At 41.7% G+C, this 20,962-nt stretch overlaps 1 protein-coding gene across 1 annotated transcript in view; it reads left to right on the plus strand.

Moving 5' to 3' along the window:
- Window positions 1–20,962, plus strand: part of DNAAF9 (dynein axonemal assembly factor 9) — a 78,194-nt gene that overhangs the window by 45,545 nt on the left and 11,687 nt on the right. The window contains exons 22-29 of the mRNA XM_021292872.2: window positions 3,180–3,326; window positions 7,981–8,069; window positions 8,302–8,400; window positions 8,652–8,769; window positions 10,275–10,363; window positions 11,541–11,699; window positions 14,967–15,092; window positions 17,041–17,078. Coding sequence (XP_021148547.2) covers window positions 3,180–3,326; window positions 7,981–8,069; window positions 8,302–8,400; window positions 8,652–8,769; window positions 10,275–10,363; window positions 11,541–11,699; window positions 14,967–15,092; window positions 17,041–17,078 — 865 coding nt within the window. The remainder of the gene's footprint in view (window positions 1–3,179; window positions 3,327–7,980; window positions 8,070–8,301; window positions 8,401–8,651; window positions 8,770–10,274; window positions 10,364–11,540; window positions 11,700–14,966; window positions 15,093–17,040; window positions 17,079–20,962) is intronic.

A 20,962-nucleotide genomic window follows, 5' to 3' on the forward strand; every position in this document is an offset into this window, starting at 1 on the left:
AGTGAGAATGAAAGGCGTGTTGACTGTAATTACACACATTTCTGACTAATTGCAGTAAAAGACACAATATCAGGCGTAGAGCTTCGCCATTCCTGTGATCAGCTTGAATCATTTCACTTGGCCAACTTGCCACGCTAATGGTTTGGTCTTCTGGTTTAGTGGGAATTAAGATTTAGGTTAACGATGGCAACTCAGCTTTGTATTTCCTCTTCAAGGCAGACACTCTGTGTTAACTATCACTTTTTCAGAATGGAAAAAGGTTATTTTGGTTGGTTATTGTTTCCTTCGGTTTCTATTTTCTTCAGGTACAGTATTCCCCATTTGTTTAGTGACCTCCAGAAAGCATTGTGTTGCTATGATTTCATCATATAATGGAGGAAACCAGTAAAATACAATAAAAGTATGTGATACAATTAAGGTGAAAACACAGCAGTGAAGAGAATCTTACCTTAGCTGCCTTGTATATCGTATGGATTGCCCCTTGGTAGTTTAAGAAGCTATTTTAACACTGACCTTCCTTCTATTGTTTGATTCAAGACACTCACTTTCATGAAACTGGCTATTTATGGGACCTGGCGATCATTCTTGAGCCGGTGCCAGATTTTTTGTGTAAAGCTAAACCTTGACAGGGAGCATTTTATTGTTTGACTGGCTTGGCATAATGTGAGGGTGGAGAGCTTTAAATGTTCAGAAGTGACAGGAGAAGAAGGGTAATTGTTAGGAGGCTTTTTCCAAAAGTATTTGCAACAACAATATTGACGGAAAAGAAAGGATGATTTAACACTAGGATTAAAATAAAAGCAGCAGAGGCTTTAAGTGATGAAAAGCACAGTTCCTTAGCATGGAGGACAGGGTAGGTTACTCACAAACTGTATCGTCAAGGTCTAAAGCCAAAACAGTCCCAATCTTAGCAGAGTCAGGCATCTATTTCCTAAGACATCTCTATTACAGAATCACAGAATCAACTGGGTTGGAAAAGACCTCAGAGATCATTGAGTCCAACCCTTGGTCCAACTCCAGTCCATTGACTAGATCATGGCACTAAGTGCCATGGCCAATCTCAGTTTAAAAACCTCCAGGGCCGGTGAGTCCAGCACCTCCCTGGGCAGCCATTCCAATGCCTGACCACTCTCTCTGCACAGAATTGCTTTCTCATCTCCAGCCTCAATTTCCCCTGGCAGAGTTGAAGCCCATGGCCCCTTGTCCTATTGCTGATGCCTGGGAGAAGAGACCAATCCCCACCTGGCTAGAACTGCCCTTCAGGTAGTTCTAGAGAGTGCTGAGCTCAGCTCTAAGCCTCCTCTTCTCCAGACTAAACAAGCCCAGCTCCCTCAGCCTCTCCCCATAGGGCTTGTGTTCCAGTCCCTTCACCAGTCGTGTTGCTCTTCTCTGGACCCGCTCCAGCACTTCAATCTCTTTCCTGAGCTGAGGGGCCCAGAACTGAACACAATACTCCAGGTGTGGCCTCCCCAATGCAGAGCACAGGGGAAGGATCACTGCCCTTGTCCTGCTGACCACGCTATTTTTGATATTCTTTCTTAGTATCCGCCATCCTGGCACTAAAAGAAAACTGACACCCAGTCTCCAAACTCCCAGGTTTGTGTATTTTTCATCTGTAGCCATTCAGTGTCTCAAGCTGTATCAAGGCATCTTTTAAGACGCCATGTGCTTGGGTTTAAGCTCTTATTTAAGACCAAGTATTTCAGCTTGTAAGTACCCAAGCCCAGCATTTATTTTGGCCATTAATCAAGCGAACAAATATTAAGTAAAACGTTTTCACAACATTAACACCCTGTAAAACTTTAAAATGGACATTTTTTAACTTTATGTCTGTGGGGATTATTGCAGCTTCTTATCAGCTTTTTTCAGTTTGCAGAACCCTAAACATTTTCCAGAAGGAGAAGCACATTCTGGTGGTCACTTTACATGTAGGTTGCAGCATATGTGACTTGGCCACCATCTGTCCTGCAGAATCCAGGGTCTGTGGACCGTGTTCCAAGAGCCATTTTCTCTTCAGAGAAATTATTCTCTTTCAGGAGAGCGTGTTTGTATGTTCTTCAGTAATCGCAGTGACTTGAGAGGATCATTTTACCATTAATCCCTTGGTCAACAAAGAGCAGAGATTCTGTTTGCAAGTGTCTGTATATTTTTACCCATTCTTATATGTTTCCCAAATTGAGCTTTTTCTTCTTGAAAATTAGTAAGTAGAGGTTCTCTGCCCACTTTTCCTGTTGAAAGGGAGATGAATGCTGCTCCGTTTCCGATTCAAGCCCTAAGCAATGGAATCCCTATTTTCCAGGGTTATTTTACACTGCTGAATTTTACTGTATTTCTTATACTTTAGTGTGAAAAGTGTTACAAGTCAAAGCTTGAGCATAAAATGCTTCAGCATCCTGCAAAGTTGTACATAGATGTCTATTCTTGAAATGCAGAAAGCCAAGGGTCAGTGTTGTTTTAGGAGAAGCAAAATTGAACAACCTGACTTGGGTGTGTTTGAGGGAGGCTGATCTGAGGGCTTCAGCTTTGATTTGCTGAAGACATAATTCAGGTGAAGCAACAACAGATTTAGTAGAACTTTACGCTTATTGAAGAATCAGAGAGAAAAACAGATGCTTCCAACATACAAGTGACCTACGCTTTAAATTCCAGGCCTGATAGTTGCAGCATTGTTCCTTTCAGGTCAGAAACATGGTATAATAAATGTTTGTAATAGCATGATGCCATCCTTCTGATCTCTTTAGCTTCCATTTAACTCATTCTTTCAGAATATCCGTGTCAGAGGTGATGTGTGGGTATGGATGAAAGTGGCTTTGTTGTGAAGCCTTAGCAGAGGAAAGTGCTTAATGTCGGGTTTTTGGTGGAGGGAAAAGAGCAGGTATTAAAACACAAGCTTTTCTTTTCTAGCCGAGACAAAGCTGAGGTGCTTAGAACAACCTCAAATGCTTTTTTAAAGCTTATATCACTAATAGCTGCGAACTAGAAAATGAGAAATACTGTAAGTGGCTGCAGTTGATCCTTCTGTTCCATAGCTGCGCTATGCAAGATAATGAATGTTCAGGTCTTTACACATGCCTAGCTATGAGTAATCCTCTTCTGCTCTCTGCTATTTAATAGATTGAGCCTTTTTTTCACTTTCAATAACTTTTAATTATAATTTGTCCTCTTTCTTCTTTTTCTAGGATTCAAACAGTGTTGTTGCTGCTCTCTTCATAGACGTCAAAAGGTCCTTCCTTGCTCATCTACCAATTGAGTTCCATACCCAAGACAACTTTTTGATGATTGCACTTTTCCCCAAAACAAAGATTTATAAAGCTTTTTATTCACAGGTAAAGGTAAAAATACTGAGTTGAGTGGAGGGAAAACCATGCGATTGTTCTTTGTGTTTCAGATGAGAGGCAAGGGTCAGGTGGTTGATGTCTGTTTTAACTATTTAAATTAGGGAAGATGAAGGGGTTTATTTCTCACGTTAGCTGAGCCACTAAAGCCTGTCACCTTATAAATATAGGAAAGGTTAAAGTTCAAGATCGGTCTTGCATCAGTTTTCACAAGCAAAACCTTTTCCTATATCTTAGCGAATAAACATAATTTAGAAAGGAGAAGGGACAGTTAGTACTGAGGGAGCAACAAGTTTGGAAATACATTGAAAACCTCTTCCATGAAGCTGATGGGATGGGCACTGAGAGAGATGGTGGATGTGATTTTGAGGCTGCTTACCCTTTATATAAAATCAGGGCGTTGCAGTGGGAAGGACTGTTACAGACGACAACTTTTTCGGTGGTGGCAGATAGCGTAAAAAGAGGCAATGACTGTAGATCGCAGCTTTGAAGACTCAGACTGAATGTCAGTAGGGGGCTGGTGCAGTGACAGGAACAACTCACCCGAGCAGTGAGTCCCACCTTTGAAGATGTTGAAAACTTGACTGGACGACGTGATGGCTGAGCCGATCTGTACTGCCAGCAGTAGCCCTGCTTGGAGCAGGAGGTGGGCCTGGAGCCCTCCAGAGGTTCTTCTCCAACCAGAAGCTGATTCTTTCTGTAACCGATGACATCGATCTTGCAGATACGAGATTGTCACAAACTGCCCTGCTACGCAGACCTTCCCAGGAACATAGAAACACAGAACAGTTGGGTTGGAAGGGAGCTTCCCAGCTCCCCCAGTGCCCCCCCTGCCATGAGCAGGGACATCTTCACCAGCTCAGGTTGCTCAGAGCCCCATCCAGCCTGGCCTGGGATGTCTCCAGGGATGGTTCATCCACCACCTCTCTGCCCAACCTGGGCCAGGCTCTCACCACCCTCAGGGCCAACAATTTCTTCCTCATGTCCAGCCTGACTGCTCCTAATGTTAGAAACTTGCATGTGTGAGAAACTTTAACTTATGTATGCATTACTACCTATTGTTTGTTAAGTTTAATGTTCACCATGTGCTCTTATTTAGTCTTCTGAAGCCAGTGGGTGCTCTAAAATCTTGTTTTCTCGTCGTTGCATTTTAAATGTAGCACTGGTGTCTAATTGGCTACAGCGACTGTATGTCGTGGCAGAGGTTCTATTGTGTTTTTTTTGTGGTTAGACGCATTCGGATTGTGATCCTTAGGGAAGTTTTGTTAAAATCTTTAAGTATCCCATATGGCCTTGTATATTCTGTATGTAGATTGGCTTCACGCATTACAATGCAGAGGCTTTTAATAAACCAAACTTTATAACAATAGCACTTTTGAGGAAACGAGCTTGGAGATTTTAGGACTTGACAAGGGTTTTAGTAATCGATCATGACACTGGACTGGAAAAGGCTGCCTAGCTCAGTGAGTACAGTCCCCACTGTAGTATTAACGTTACCATAACATTTCTCCTTCTTTTATCTTGAGTGTTTAGATTCCTCCCACTGTTCCACTATTTGAATGGTTGGTTGGGTTTGAGTTTTCAGCCTGTTTCATTAGGTCTACTTGTATTCTTTCTGCCTTATTTGGCCTGATCAAATGCAACCAGATGCTTTTGAATCCCTGCTTATAAAAAACTCACTTTTCCTCTGATCATCCTAATACTTTTCTTTTGATGTAATTTTTGGCTGCAGATATCCAGGCTGTGTGTAGTACCTGACTTGAGGGTCCTTGTTTCTCGGACAGAGGCAATAATAGTTCTCTCTTTTGAAAATGTTCAGCGCTACCCTTGGTTTGCCTTTACTTTTCACTGCTGCCTTGACTTAATAGATCATGCTCATTTTTTAAGAAGCTCCTTCAAGTCCTTTCTCTTTTGCTTCGCACTGATGTTCCGGCTCACTCTACAAGTGTTTGTGTGCTCATTCTTGCTTCCACTTGTACCTTCCTCCGATTTTTCTTTCCATTTCTTCCATTCTTACAGTTAGATCTCTCTTTCTATGAAGCATCTCAGTGCTGTGTAGAGTGTCTCCCGACTTAACTCCCCAAAATGCTGTCGATTCACTTCAGTCTATGCCAGATTCATTGCAAAGGGTGTCACAGGGATGTTCCCTGAGCTTCTCTGGTTGATGTCCCCAACCTTCTGCTGCTTTTTTTTGGTGCTCTTTAGATCTTTCCTCCATTTTATCAACCAGCTTTGTACTGAGCTGCAGTTCACTTTCGTAGTTGCTCCTCTGGCACTACACCAGGTACTTTCACCAAGTTCAAGTAGATGCAATGTGTCTCTTGTCTTGAAGACGTTATCTCACAAACAAAAATGATTCTTAAGATCGTGTGCACCTGCTTGTGTAAGCCAAGGAAACATATTATTGTATTTTGTTAGCATTTACCATCAAGTTTATTGATTTTCTATTGATATTTGTATTGATATTTCTATTTTCTAAAATTCTGCATGCTATTAAGTCTCACAGGCATAGTAATCATTCTACAGACCTATAGTTGCAAAGATTCACAAAATATTGGTACTGGTTTTACTCTTCTACAGTCATACGATGTGATACCTCGTTCACTGGACCTAAGCTTTAATTATTCCAACCCTCCTTGAAACAGGGAGCGGCAATTCCCTGTTCCTCCACATCCCGGTGTGTTACATCCCGCATAACTGAGATTTTGCAAGACTTTGAGCCCACAGAACTGGAGTCTGGTTTGCAGATCCTGCCAAGACAGGGCAGTGCAGTTCACATCCTCACTTTAATTGGTAGTGCAGGAAAATGTGCTTTGGCTTTGGAGTGTGTTGATTTACGTGGTTTTCTTCACCTTCTCTAATGCCATAACAGCTCTTTATGTTAAAATGTTCATTCAGTTAATTTCCTTTGAGTTCTGTCTCAGTCTGACCAATGTTTTCACTTTACCCCCAGCCCTTTGACTTATTAAAATACCATTTTCTCTTGACCAGTCCTTTCCATCCCTCGTAGGCATTTCCCTTAGTCTCTTATACATGTTTTGAAGTGGTTCTCTGTTTAGTCGCGTGGATCCTTCTACACCGGCAATACTGTCTTTGTTAATATCCAAAGTTTATTTTGTTTTGATGGTTTTTATCTCAGTGCCCTTGCGTTTGGGATGCCCATTCGTTAATGGAAAGCAGTCTTTCCCCCCCCAGTTGTTTTGTCTTGCAGCGAGTTATTGTGAAAAACGACAATGGCTGTTGCTTTTCCTTATTAAAAGAAGGGAAATACCGAACACTCCAATGACTGTGTGATTCAGCTGAATCTGATTTCTAGGTTCAGAGCGCCATTCATATTAATGGGACTTGGCTGGAGCAGCAGGATTTGAGCCAAACGCCGTTCCCTGGAGGAGCCGAGGGCTCCCTTCTCTGTTGCAAAGGAACAGGGTTTTCTTAAATTTCTGGAAACGATTGCTGCAATCTTACCTCATGAAAACCACAATACGACTTAAAGGACACTTAGATTAATTCAGTTCCTGCTGTAGCGCAGATGAATTATAAGTATCTAGAATACATTGTAAATAAAAGATAGATGTGAATGTTACTCTTGTTTTGGTGGGAAAATGTTTTTCCTAGGCTTTATTTTCCCAGTTATGAAGATGGAGGAAAACGAGACCGTTTCAGTCAAGTTTTGTTAGACCAGTTCCAGACAAGCCAAGGAGAAGCTTAGAAAATTTGATCTGTGGAGTTGTCTTCCATATTTTGAATTCTTTCAAACCCAGTATTGGCCACAGCACTTTGGTCACAACAACCCCCTGCAGCGCTCCAGGCTGGGCACAGAGTGGCTGGAGAGCAGTCAGACAGAAAGGGACCTGGGGGGACTAATGGACAGAAGCTCAACATGAGCCAACAGTGTGCCCAGGTGGCCAAGAAGGCCAATGGTGTCCTGTCCTGTATCCAAACCAGCGTGGTCAGCAGGACAAGGGCAGTGATCCTTCCCCTGTACTCTGCATTGGGGAGGCCACACCTGGAGTGTTGTGTTCAGTTCTGGGCCCCTCAGCTCAGGAAAGAGATTGAAGTGCTGGAGCGGGTCCAGAGAAGAGCAACAAGACTGGGGAAGGGACTGGAACACAAGCCCTATGGGGAGAGGCTGAGGGAGCTGGGCTTGTTTAGTCTGGAGAAGAGGAGGCTTAGAGCTGAGCTCAGCACTCTCTAGAACTACCTGAAGGGCAGTTCTAGCCAGGTGGGGATTGGTCTCTTCTCCCAGGCATCAGCAATAGGACAAGGGGCCATGGGCTTCAACTCTGCCAGGGGAAATTGAGGCTGGAGATGAGAAAGCAATTCTGTGCAGAGAGAGTGGTCAGGCATTGGAATGGCTGCCCAGGGAGGTGCTGGACTCACCGGCCCTGGAGGTTTTTAAACTGAGATTGGCCATGGCACTTAGTGCCATGATCTAGTCAATGGACTGGAGTTGGACCAAGGGTTGGACTGGATGATCTCTGAGGGCTTTTCCAACCCAGTCCATTCTGTGATTCTGTGATTGTGCAATATTTAATGGCTAGTTAAAATGCCTTTTATTATTTTTTTAATGAACAAAATTCCTAAATCAATTGAAAATTAATTTTGCAAAATAACGGCACTTATGCATAGGTCTGGTTGGTTGCAGGTTTTCTCTTCGTGGCAAAACCAGACCAACTCAGGATTATCTTTAAAGGTTGTCCAGGAAGAATTCCTGTCTGTGGAACAAAAGAGACTGTAAGTTTGTGCTGCTTACTCCAGTGTAACTATCTATTAATCGTGTGCTACAATCAGAAAACTGCTGTTCCTTATTCAAGAGTACAATAATGAGGCAAAAACGAATCGCTGCCTCCAAGTGCAACATTCACTTTGGTTTTTTTGTACTAGTTACTACATAGCCATCTGGTTTAAAGAAAGTAAATGTCTCGGTCTCTTTTAACTAACCAATTAATTAATCTGCTTGTTTTAGGCATTCCGTTGTTCAGAAGCTATTTAATGCCTCGTCCTTTCCTTCTGGGGAAAGATACAGGGAGCTGCAACTATCTGCTGCCCTTCCAGAATTAGAGAGGTGAGAAATGGTTTTTGTTTGCAAGGGATCCTTTTTGTCAGCAATAATGCAAAAATACTTTGGTATATGTAATACTTGTCTAAAAATTGCTTATTTAATAACTCCGTTCACACTCGGTATTTTTATTCTGAGATTATTTCCTCTCCAGGCAGCTTCTGTTTGTCCTTTTAATCATCTCATTTTAGTAATTTCCCAACTGTGAAGTCTTTTGGTCTTGATTATAAGCGATGAAAACTACTCTTTTTGGGCAGGTTTGTGCGGCATTTTGCTGTCAGCAGCGTCAGTCACGAGCCGGTCATGAGAGCACATCTTCCAGCTTTATTGCAACAGGCAGAAATCATTCCCGAGAGCAAAGCACAAAGCGATAAGGTGAGGAAGCAACTGCACGATACTTCCTATCCCTAATATAGGATATTTAGCAAATATTCCGCCTGTCATGAGTTCTGTTGCAGGTAACGCAGTAAGTACTGGTGGATGTTTAACTGTGTTCTCTGCCTCCTTTCCAGTACCACCAGTTCACACTGAACTGGCTTCAAGTCTGTTTTCTAGGTTAAATTGTTCTGATTATATTACCTTATTTGTTTTTCATTTAAACAATCTTTTAGAAGTGCTAATGGCCTTTCAGACTGATAAAACAGAGGCAGAAAATGAGGCGTAGATCATCAAGCGAATGGTTTTCTCTAATGTCCAGAGAGAGTGAGCCCTAAAACAGGAGCTTGTTTTTATGAATTGCTGAATAATGTAACTGAATTGTTCTCTGGAACATAGAAGTACTTTAAATAGCATAGAGGCAGCACATGATATTTAACATTTGCTGATATTATCTGTAGAACACTCAGTTCTCTATAGGAGCAATAACAATTGTCAAACCGAAGGAGTGCTTTAAATAGCATTTTCAAAAAGATATGGCTTTGTAGCCTTCCAGCATTTGAAATCTGCTGTAAGCAACAAAGTCAAAGCAGCAGGAGTATAGTCCTTCTCTTTGAATAATGCAATACGGTGACGGCCTTATCTCCTGGGCTCTGGTTCAGAGACCATACTGATGCTTAAATTAAATATTAATTAATAATAGCTTATTAATATCTTAAAATCACATTGTAAGGTCAGTGTGTCTTTGTGTATGTTAAAAAAAATCTGTTAATAACATTCATACCAAATTGTATAATTTCATGTGAACTTAGTGTCTGTGTTTTGGTTACTTCTCTGTTATCACAAATACTTGTTTTCTGTGAGCATCCTAAAGTGATTTGAGGATAGGATACGAACAGTATGCGGGTGTTTGCCTTCAAATGCAATAGAAACAGAGGCGCTTTGTGTGGAAAAGCTGGTGATACGTTACAGCTTTTCTTGTGCACTCTCTTACCAATCCTACTCAAAATGCAACTTTGCAATAGATTTTGTGTATAATGTGCTCGTTTCATTATAGAAACACTGAGTTTCTCTTTGTGTGTGACGTACACCGTCACTTTTTGAACCAATTTGCTCAAATACTGCTCTGTGTATTTAAATATACACTTGTCATAGGAAGTGTAACCTGTTTGGTGTCTCTTCCAGTGTTTTTCCTGATGTTTGTGTTAATACTTCCACTTTCATGTCAAGGTTTTGATGATACTGTTTGCTGCATTTGTTAATTATCCTTCCGCTATATTTAAAGTATGAAAACCAAGAGGAAACTCCTCTTTCTAAAATGATGCGTATCTGTGTCATTGCATAAACACAATTAGAGTTCCACACTGTCTGTGCTTAAGTGTCATTTAAGTTTGTGTTTAGACTTAAGATTTTATCAAGACAGAGAACCCGATGTGTGTGCAATTGTCGTAGCTCATTTCTAGTCCTCAAGTCGCCCCCGTTCTCTTCTGTTCCCCATTTTTTAGGTGGTTATCACCATTATAACTGGTCTTCCCGGATGCCGCTGCAGCGATCTGTGTGGCTTTCTTGTCACTTTTAACAAGGAGCATGGAAGGTATATTTATATCTATTTATAACAATAAAGTCAGAAATTCTATTCTATGATTCAACGATTCTATGAAATATTACGAGCAACCTTAAGTAGTTCTCCACAGCAGACTAGAGTATATTATTCCAGTTCCATTACTTCAGGTATCTCATTTAACTGTGCTATGCCCGGTAGGTTTGCCCATAGATTTTAGACATTTAGACAAGAAAAACAGCCCAGGAGATTTCTTTGTCATTATTCCATATTAAGAATATCACAAGTATCGCTGTAGATCTCTGACGTGTGTCTGGAACAATCGCTGATGCTACAAACTGTTAAAAATCATCTTAAAAGGGCCAAATGAATCCTGCCTTGGAAGTCATCAGAAATGGGGAGGAGGTTCCATTTGTTGCCTTGTGATAGTGAGTCTAAAATGCATTTTTCTTGCAGAAAAGACTGCCCTGACAGTCCTTCCTACAACATTGGTTTTAATCTGACCTGGTTTCTATTCTGCAATAGCAGGAGGTATATTCAGGGCTTCTATTGCATGGCAGTAAGATAAATCTACTGTAGGAATTTGCCGTTCTGGGTGTTGATTTAGTGTCTGGACAATCAAAAAATAAATTCTTGTCCTTTTAAATCTTACAGCCAAACACCTTCGTATTTAATCTTTGTGATGTTCTGCAGTGGTTTTTGTTTATTACTTTTGACTCAGTGTCTTGATATTAGCAAGTTAATGCAGAACCGTTTTGTGGTTCTGTTTTTAGGGCAAAGATGCAAGGTGACTTCTGAATGGTCTGTAATAATACATTTAATCATGTTTTCCTGCAAATATCATCGTTATTTTATTTTTGCAGTGAAATGTTTTCATGCCCCGAGTCTTTTGAATTGGATTCATATTATTTTTGTTGTACTTCATTGCTAACAAAGATCAGAATTACTCTAACAATGAAGAAGCTGTCGACCATTGTTTTATTAAAAGACAACAAATGAGAAAACCCCACAAAACCTTTTGGCTGCCACGTGAAGAATGTGCTTGTGCTGGAGATAATAGAAAACCAAGCACATCCCTCTTCCCCATGTGGTGTGAGAGCTGTGGAATCTCAGGGGTTGCCCAATAGATATTCTGGTCATCGGTTCAAAATAGAAAGAAAACAGGGAAGTGATGTCATAGAACACTAACTTGTTGTTTTCTGTTGCTTAGGTGGATAGTTTATCGGCAAACCCTGGACAGTCCGGAGTGTTTCAGCGCAGCCCATTTCCAGCGTTACCTCTCCAGTGTCCTGGAGGCTCAGCACAACCTCAGCGCCCGGCAGTCCAGCTACGCTAAAAAGAACAAGCGGCTCTTGGTGGTCTTGCAAGGGTAAGTGTTTGAAACAGTTTGAACTGTCACATAAAATAAGGAATTTTCTGTTCCCTTCCCATTTCCGGGGAGTTTTTAATTTTTCCCATCACTCTGTAGCAGTCGTGAAGTGTGGTGCTCTGTGAATTCTATTTTACATTTGTATCTGGAACAATGGGCTGATTCCAATGGGGTGAAGTTCAACAAGGCCAGGTGCCGGGTCCTGCACTTTGGCCACAACAACCCCCTGCAGCGCTCCAGGCTGGGCACAGAGTGGCTGGAGAGCAGTCAGGCAGAAAGGGACCTGGGGGTGCTAATGGACAGACGCTCAACATGAGCCAACAGTGTGCCCAGGTGGCCAAGAAGGCCAATGGTGTCCTGTCCTGTATCCAAACCAGCGTGGTCTGCAGGACAAGGGCAGTGATCCTTCCCCTGTGCTCTGCACTGGGGAGGCCACACCTGGAGTATTGTGTTCAGTTCTGGGCCCCTCAGCTCAGGAAAGAGATTGAAGTGCTGGAGCGGGTCCAGAGAAGAGCAACAAGACTGGGGAAGGGACTGGAACACAAGAACCATGGGGAGAGGCTGAGGGAGCTGGGCTTGTTTAGTCTGGAGAAGAGGAGGCTTAGAGCTGAGCTCAGCACTCTCTAGAACTACCTGAAGGGCAGTTCTAGCCAGGTGGGGATTGGTCTCTTCTCCCAGGCATCAGCAATAGGCCAAGGGGCCATGGGCTTCAACTCTGCCAGGGGAAATTGAGGCTGGAGATGAGAAAGCAATTCTTTGCAGAGAGAGTGGTCAGGCATTGGAATGGCTGCCCAGGGAGGTGCTGGACTCACCGGCCCTGGAGGTTTTTAAACTGAGATTGGCCATGGCACTTAGTGCCATGATCTAGTCAATGGACTGGAGTTGGATCTCTGAGGTCTTTTCCAACCCACTCCATTCTGTGATTCTGTGTGATCTGCAACCTGTTAATTTTGTTGCTTGACACTCCGTTGAAACAATGGTGTCCAAAATCATCCTTCAATGAAAGGAAACTACATTTGAGTCATCTTCCTTATTTAGGAGCCTGGCTGTGATTTTTTGGCTTCTCAAAAGAAGTTTTCTTGCTCTTTCCAGCTGCATTTTAGACTCCTTTTAAATGGCTCTTTATTTATTGATGCACCTGTGTGTGGTTTGTTTTATTCCCCCTCTGGGTAGGTTCTAGACAGAGATATTTGTACTTCAAAGAGTGGATGGGCATCTTCATGCTGGTTTTCTGTCTTTAAAGACCAGTGTTGTACTGGTTGTCTTGAAAGATGTAGATTTAGATGGGGGCAACAGAGCAGAGGCAGCTTGAGATTGTGTTGCAAGTTGCACTCTGGAGCTGCAGATTAATATTACAGAATATTATGTGATATAGCATGATGATGATAATGATGATAATCATCATCATCATCCTCCTCATCGTCAACTTAATATATAGAGGGAGTGTAGCATGTTTTAGTCCATTAGCACACAAATGAATTATTCCTCCTTTTTGCCGAACAGACCTGTGTCTTGCTGCTAACAAACAAAAAAAACCTGTGGAATAAATGCACCACCTTGTAGAGAACATGGAAAAGCACGTTAGCCAAGTTCTCATCCTGCCTTTCATGTATTATTTTCTTTGAAAGTTTGCTAAAAGGTTGAAATTGTTTTGATGTAAACTGTGGGTGGAGCAGCTCCCCGTTTCTTTCAGGGGAAGATCTGTTGTATTTAAGGCATTAGATGACTGGGCACCTTTTGATAAATTTTAATTAGAGTTGGCTCAGAATATAGATGGATTGTAGAAAGTGTGATATGGTGTGACATAAAGACTATAATCACTAAGGGCATATATATGGAGCTTAGCCTTTTCATTATGACCCGTTCTGATAGGAAAAAATCATGCTTTTTAGCACTATGTTAGTCAGATTATTTATTTTTCTTAAAGTTAGTAGGAGCGGTTCAAGTCAACTGTTGTGCAAAATGATGTTCTGGTAGCAACACTGTCTTCGGAATGACCAGTTATAGCCTTTCCGTTCTTTCTGGGTAGCTGAGTGTTGATATAGACAGCATTAAAGTAGCTGGAGTTCTCTGAATAATCCATTAATTTGATAGCTGACAGTGCAGTTTGGAGAGAAGATTGGAACTGGCTGAGAAGTAAAGATGTGCAATGAAAACTCAGGTTCACCCAAACGTTGCTACCATACAGAAGTATAATTGAGCAGTGTCTGGAGTACTGATAAATAATCTAAGTGTTAATTATAGAAGCATGTTTAAATTGGAATGCTGATAAGGAGCAAGTGTTGCTTTTTAAGTTATTTTCCTTTACTTAGTACTTAATATGCTTTGGGAGTAGGCATAACGTGTTTTTATTACGTTATGCTTTTTGTGCATCCTAAAAGCCGGACTTTACAGTTGCTCCTTGCAAACTTTATACTGCTTTTCTCTGTAGTTTTCAGTAATTTATTTCTAATAAGTGACCATGAGCCAGCACTGGGCCCTTGTGGCCAGGAAGCCAATGGTACCTGGGGTGGGTTAGAAGGGGGTGGTCAGTAGGTCAGAGAGGTTCTCCTGCCCCTCTGCTCTGCCCTGGGGAGACCACACCTGGAATATTGTGTCCAGTTGTGGCCCCTCAGTTCCAGCAGGACAGGGAACTGCTGGAGAGAGTCCAGCGCAGCCACCAAGATGCTGGAGGGAGTGGAGCATCTCCCGTGTGAGGAAAGGCTGAGGGAGCTGGGGCTCTGGAGCTGGACAAGAGGACACTGAGGGGTGACTCCTTCATGGGGATCAATATGGAAAGGGGGAGTGTCAGGAGGATGGAGCCAGGCTCTTCTCGGTGACAACCAATGGTAGGACAAGGGGTAATGGGTTCAAACTGGAACACAAGAGGTTCCACTTAAATTAGAGAAGGAACTTCTTCTCGGTAAGGGTGACAGAACACTGGCCCAGGCTGCCCAGGGAGGTTGTGGAGTCTCCTTCTGTGCAGACATTCCAACCCGCCTGGACACCTTCCTGTGTAACCTCATCTGGGTGTTCCTGCTCCATGGGGGGATTGCACTGGATGAGCTTTCCAGGGCCCTTCAACCCCTGACATTCTGGGATTCTGTGATTCTGTAATGTTACAGTCAGCTTAACTTGTCTGGGTTTGCCAAGACTTGAACTGCTTTATTAGTATTTTGGTAGGCTCTTTTAGAAATCTGACATTCTACAAGCAATTGACTTCTCACTAGATGTTGAAATACATCATTCTGTTTCTCTGAAACCATATTTCTTTGTGTTTTCTTACAGATATACTGATGTTATTGATGTCGTGGAGGCTCTGCAGACTCATCCTGACCCAGATGTGAAGTCTTCTTTCACCATTGGAGCAGTTAATACTTGTGTAGAGCCACTGAGTTGCTATATGGAACATAGGTATAATTTGAAATATTTTTACAGGTTTGAAAATAGATATGTGAGTTTTATGAGATCACTTTAAAATTAGTTAGAGAATGGCTAAATGCCATTGAACTGTCTTCAGTCTCATAAAACTCCTAGGTAATCCAGCTTGGTTGAACTTCGAAGTGGTGTTTGGTTTATAAGGATGACACTTGGTTTCCACTGGGTATATAATTATATGTAATATTAATAAAATTTAGCTTGTGGAAGAATAAACAGAGATTGTCATTAGCATGCTGCTTAAATATATGTGCTCTGGCTAAGGACTTCGTAAAAACCGGACAGTCAACCGTCCTCTCATGTGCTTTTTGAGTCATTCTTTTTCTTACCATCTTTTTATAAGTCCGTCTAAAAACTGAGACTTGTATCTCAGTTTGGGTTATTGATTATGCCACTGCTTTTGGATATGAAATGAAGACTTTACAGATCTAAAATACAGAGCTTATGGGAAACAGCCCCAAGTGTAGTGGAAGAGAATGACAAAGCACGGAAGCAAAACCATTGCAAGTATTAAAATGTGATATCCTGGGTTACTGCAAACACAGGGTGGGGAGGAAACGGTAGCAAAGCCAAGTCACTGACATTTTTAAATCGTGTGGTTTGGTTGCTGTTTCATAGTATTTGTGTGTGTTCCACACTTTAACCGACATGGAACTAATTTCATAGACCTATGTGTAAAATTGTAATACTTAAATTTTGCAGTTATGCCTTGCAGATGATTCGATAAAAGCTGAAGCAGGTACAGTTTTCAGAGTTCTTAGCATTGCTGCTGTTTGTGATAAAACTGTGTCACAGCTTAGAGGTGAATGCCCAATCATTCTATAAATCACAATCCTTCCACTTCCTTACTGTTTTTAAAACACAAACCAATATACTTCTTGTGCTTTGCACTAGTCAATAAATTGACATTCTTACTGCTTCTTTTTGTCTCCATGACAAAGACTGTAAATTAATAATCAAGACTACACATAATATCGGTGATTTGATGCCGGAATGCTGTTTAAACTTGTTCTTTCCATAATTATAGGAAAGACAATTCCATTTCTAGAGGGTTTTTTAAACGTAAGTGTTCCTGATCATGGCGTTGAGCAGTATTTATAGCAGCAGGAGCCTGCAATTCTTTGACTAACATTGTTTGTCTACTGAAGTGCAGCAGCAATTGAAGGAAGAGGTTTAGCCGGTGCCGTAGACTCTTTGTGTTTTGCTTTGAAGTTTCTCCTGATAAGAACTTACCGAGTAGCCACGTGCTGCCAATGACGAGGCTTTTGCTTGGGAAGCTTTGACAATTTTGCTTTTAATGTCCAACGTGAAACTTTTGCAGTCAAGAAAATCCAAACGGTTCCATATCTCAAAGTTTGTTACTGCAGAAATCTGGCTCTTCTGTGAGCTGAGAATGAAGCTTTTCTCCATGTTGAAGGGGGACGGATAAAGTACTATCTCTGGAGCTTTTGTGTGCACGATAAAGCTCATAAAAATAATTGTTGCTTGTCTGACACATTACCAGAAATTGGTGTGATATATACAGAAAGCATTACAGACATACAGTTCTTCCATGAAGAGCCCCCACTGTGTTTGGAAGGCACAGTTCTTTAGGACAAGCTTAAAATTCCTATTGTTTCTATAGGAATTAAAGCAATGTTGAAGCCTTCCTGACTTCCGAGAATACAGAAGAAATCATGTGGTGGGAATTAGCTCTTAAATCCATTAAAGAATTAAAACCATCTCCAAAACTCATTTTTGGGGAAGAACTCCTGAAAGACACAACCTGTGGGCATGTTCCAGTTGTGTGGGCTGAAGAAAGGAAACATGAAAATGGTTTGGATAATAAGACGCTAGCTGTCATTGTCTAAATGGATGTAAATGCTTTACTTAATAATAATGTCTCTTCTTAATATATTAACTTCTGTTTGTGTTTTTTTTCTAGGCTGCTTTTTCCAAAGTTTTTGGACCAGTGTTCACAAGGTATGTGTCCCTTTTCTTGACTTTGAGCTATACAGAACAGTAGCTGATCCATATGGCCAAAGAAATACACTGTAAATGCGTGTAGTCAAAGGTTTGTGATAAATTCTTGGAGGTAAGAACCATCTGTGCAGAACAATCTCTGCCTACATTATTAAACATCATAAGCACCTAGAGAAGATATAATGTGGATCATGAGGCATTATGGCTTTCCTCATCTGGAGGTTGGGTTTCCTAAGACCAGGAGTTAAACTGCTTATCTTAAACTCTAGTCACTCATGTTAATTTAGGAGCAAAATTAGATTTGAGTTCCGTCACCTTTTCAATATCATAGACAGGGAAAAATGAACTTGTCACTGTGTTTTTCATATCCTCTTCCGCCATGTGAGGGATCCTTGCAGGGTTTGTTTGACATTGCAGCAGATGAAAACATTCACTTGCGCAACTGTTTCTTACCTATATATTTAATTTTATATCCTGACTCTGAAACGCATCGTCCTCCGTGTCAGGCTCAGAACTTAGAGCAGCTGTTGACATAGAAGCGTTACCATCCATCCTGACCTAGTAAATTTGGCTATAGCACCTTTACAGTTGTTTTTAACAAATTGTTTTTAATCAGATGTACAACTGATTTACAACATTAAGACCAGTACATGTGGCGTGTTTATATATGAGAACAGTTCTCTACTGTCGGATAATCTTTATTTTAGGCACACTATAAGCTCAGTCTCAAATTGGATAGACCAAAGACAGTTGAGGCTTTTCTTTAAGTCACTGTCAGACCACAGTTACTGCATCGTGACTTTCTGATCTTACACTGCTGTCTTCCCGAGTGAACTGCAGGACTCTAGTTTTGCTTATAATTACTAAAATACTTGTCAAAGTAGGATGCTGCACTTTTCTCATGGCTATTTAGGCTGTAGTGCTCTGTTTGTTGCCAGAATTATGCCGCCTCTTATCCACATGCGAAGAGAGCCCAAAAGATTGAAATCTGAAAGAATGAAGTTGTGAACAAACGGGAAAGCATGGAGGTGCTATTATAAAAAGTCAGTATTTTATTTTTATTTGGAAAACTGTTGGTGCTACAAATTGGCGAACTGAACAATAGACTATAGCCATGGGCAACAAAGATGCTGAAGGGAGTGGAGCATCTCCCGTGTGAGGAAAGGCTGAGGGAGCTGGGGCTCTGGAGCTGGACAAGAGGACACTGAGGGGGGACTCATTCATGGGGATCAATATGGAAAGGGGGAGTGTCAGGAGGATGGAGCCAGGCTCTTCTGGTGACAACCAGTGACAGGACAAGGGGCAATGGGTTCAAACTGGAACACAAAAGGTTCCACTGGAATTTGAGAAGAAACTTGTTCCCGGTGAGGGTGGCAGAGCCTGGCCCAGGCTGCCCAGGGAGGTTGTGGAGTCTCCTTCTCCGCAGACATTCCAACCCGCCTGGACACCTTCCTGTGTAACCTCATCTGGGTGTTCCTGCTCCATGGGGGGATTGCACTGGATGAGCTTTCCAGGTCCCTTCAACCCCTGACATCCTGGGATTCTGTGAAATTTAAGAGAGCAGGAGAATGTCAAAATTAAGGCTATAATGAAATATTAATAACTGTTGAGCAGTTAAGAGTGCAAGCATACATTTTTATTTCATGACAAAACTAAAAACCAAGCTCAAAACTGTTATTTTTTTAAGTATATTTGTACAGACCTCATTGGGTGAGAATTTGTTGTTTGAGGAGGAGCTAGAAAATGCTGAAGACAAGCACAGCTGATTTTCCTATGGCCCAAGCACCGAAAGAAGGAAAAATACCAGAGGTTAGAAGAATATTCTGGCAGCGAATGTTTCTGCATGTTGCAACGTTTTGTCATCTAGTTTTGAGACACAACACATGACATTAGATAGCCTAGAGGTCTGTTCGTGTGAAGCAAATCGTTTCACAGGAATAGGGGCAGTTTTTTGTGTAAAAGGTTTTAGAAGGAAAAGTGTGCTTGGAACTGAGATGTGGTGCAGTCTCACACTTCCCAGCCAGATGCAGAATTGTATAATCATTTGCTTCTACATAACTGAGACTTTGGTTTTGGCTCAACAATAGCAATATTTAACAAGACATTCTCTTTGCCGAGATATTAATCCTATTTTTCTGTCGTGCAGCCCAATATTATTATTCGTGTTATTGTAGCATCAGTGGGCCAAGTCTGGGGATTGTACAAATATGAAAGCAGAAACTTGCAGTACGGGTGTAAGAAAAGATGAATATGGATATAGGCAAGTAGGAATTCATTAGACTTTTGGATTCTCACCTTGTCCACGTAATTACCTTCCAGATTTTGGGAGTGAGTGGGGTTAACTGCTCTCCAGGTTTGTTGTGTGGCTTTCTCTGTGATCGGAGGGCGCTGTGCACGTTAGCGACACCACATCATTTTACATGGGTGACACTTTCTGCTTGGAAAATCACAGAACTAACAGAAAAGGATGAGGATCAGAGAGAACAGATAAAGCCTTGAGTGAAGTGACCATCATTAGCAGTTTTGTTGTGTCTCTTCCTTGCGTGCTTGTTTGAACTTAATATATATATATATATATATCTTGCTGCCATCTGTGTGCTGTAATTTCCTTCTGTCTCCTTCCAAATATACCTTTTTATTTCTTGCACAGAAGCTGTAAGATGACACCTTACCAGTCTAAGTGCATGTTTGCATCTCTTGTGTTGTATATGAAGTTGTTTTACAGATTAAGACGCCGCCATTGTTAAATATGCCCATTGTATGTTCGGGAGCAAAGAGGATCCATTATTTCTGTAAAGCATAGAGACTTTTAGTCTATCCCTGTTTCTTCATCATTCTTTAGACATGAGGAAGAGATTTTTGGCACCAGGGGTGGTAAAACACTGTCCCAGGTTGGCCAGAGAGGTGGTAGATGAACCATCCCTGGAGACATCCCAGGCCAGGCTGGACGGGGCTCTGAGCAACCTGAGCTGCTGAAGATGTCCCTGCTCATGGCAGGGGGGGCACTGGGGAAGCTGGGAAGGTCCCTTCAACCCAAACTATTCTGTAATTCTTTATTGCTTCTATTATACATGCTATGCCCCAGGCTGCAAAACTTTTCTTTTCTTTAGATGGATGTATTAATAAGAAATTAAACAAAACTGGGTGGTCTTTAAAATGCAATAGACAGGGAGATGGCAGTGACAATTCAAAAGGTCAAAATGCGTTCTTACTGAAGCTGTGTGGGCATCTTCAGTGCTCAGAAAGTTACTTTTCCCCTGGATTCCAGTACCTGTGGGTCAGTCCAGTGTCGCGGATGGTTGCCTCCTAACCCAGGGCCGATTTTTACATGATGCTGGCACCTACAAGATCTGTGCCAGAGCTCACAGGGTCTCCCTGGGCTCTGAGCAGGCTCCGCTACTTCAAGGCTGCGTGGGAGTTTACAGGCAGGAGTGACAGCTGGTGCCCAACACTATTCCCCTTAGACAAGCACAAATGAAGCGGAGATTGTTGGGGAAAGGGGATGGGTGAGGAGGATGAGACAAGATGCACAGAGCTCCGATTTGCAAGATATTTTATTCTTCAATCGTTCTTAATTTTAAGCTTTGGCAGGTTCATCTTTGACAATCACTTCTCTCCAAGGCACAGTGCTTATAACTAATGTATGGTTTATAGCATTTGTATTATACAGCCTTTTTATTGGTCTGTGCCAACTTCACAGGAATTATAACTGTGTTTTAATTAAACTTGACTTTTACATCAATATCAAGTTTGGGATTATTAAGGAAAAAAAAACAACCCCTATGCATAGCACACCCACAATGTGGTGGCTGTTGATTAGCTTATTTGTACTTTTCATCTTAATTGCATGATCTACATAATAATTTCAAGCATGCGTGTGACTT

This window comes from Columba livia, chromosome 4, assembly GCF_036013475.1.
Source record: "Columba livia isolate bColLiv1 breed racing homer chromosome 4, bColLiv1.pat.W.v2, whole genome shotgun sequence".
Taxonomy (NCBI): Eukaryota; Metazoa; Chordata; class Aves; order Columbiformes; family Columbidae; genus Columba; species Columba livia.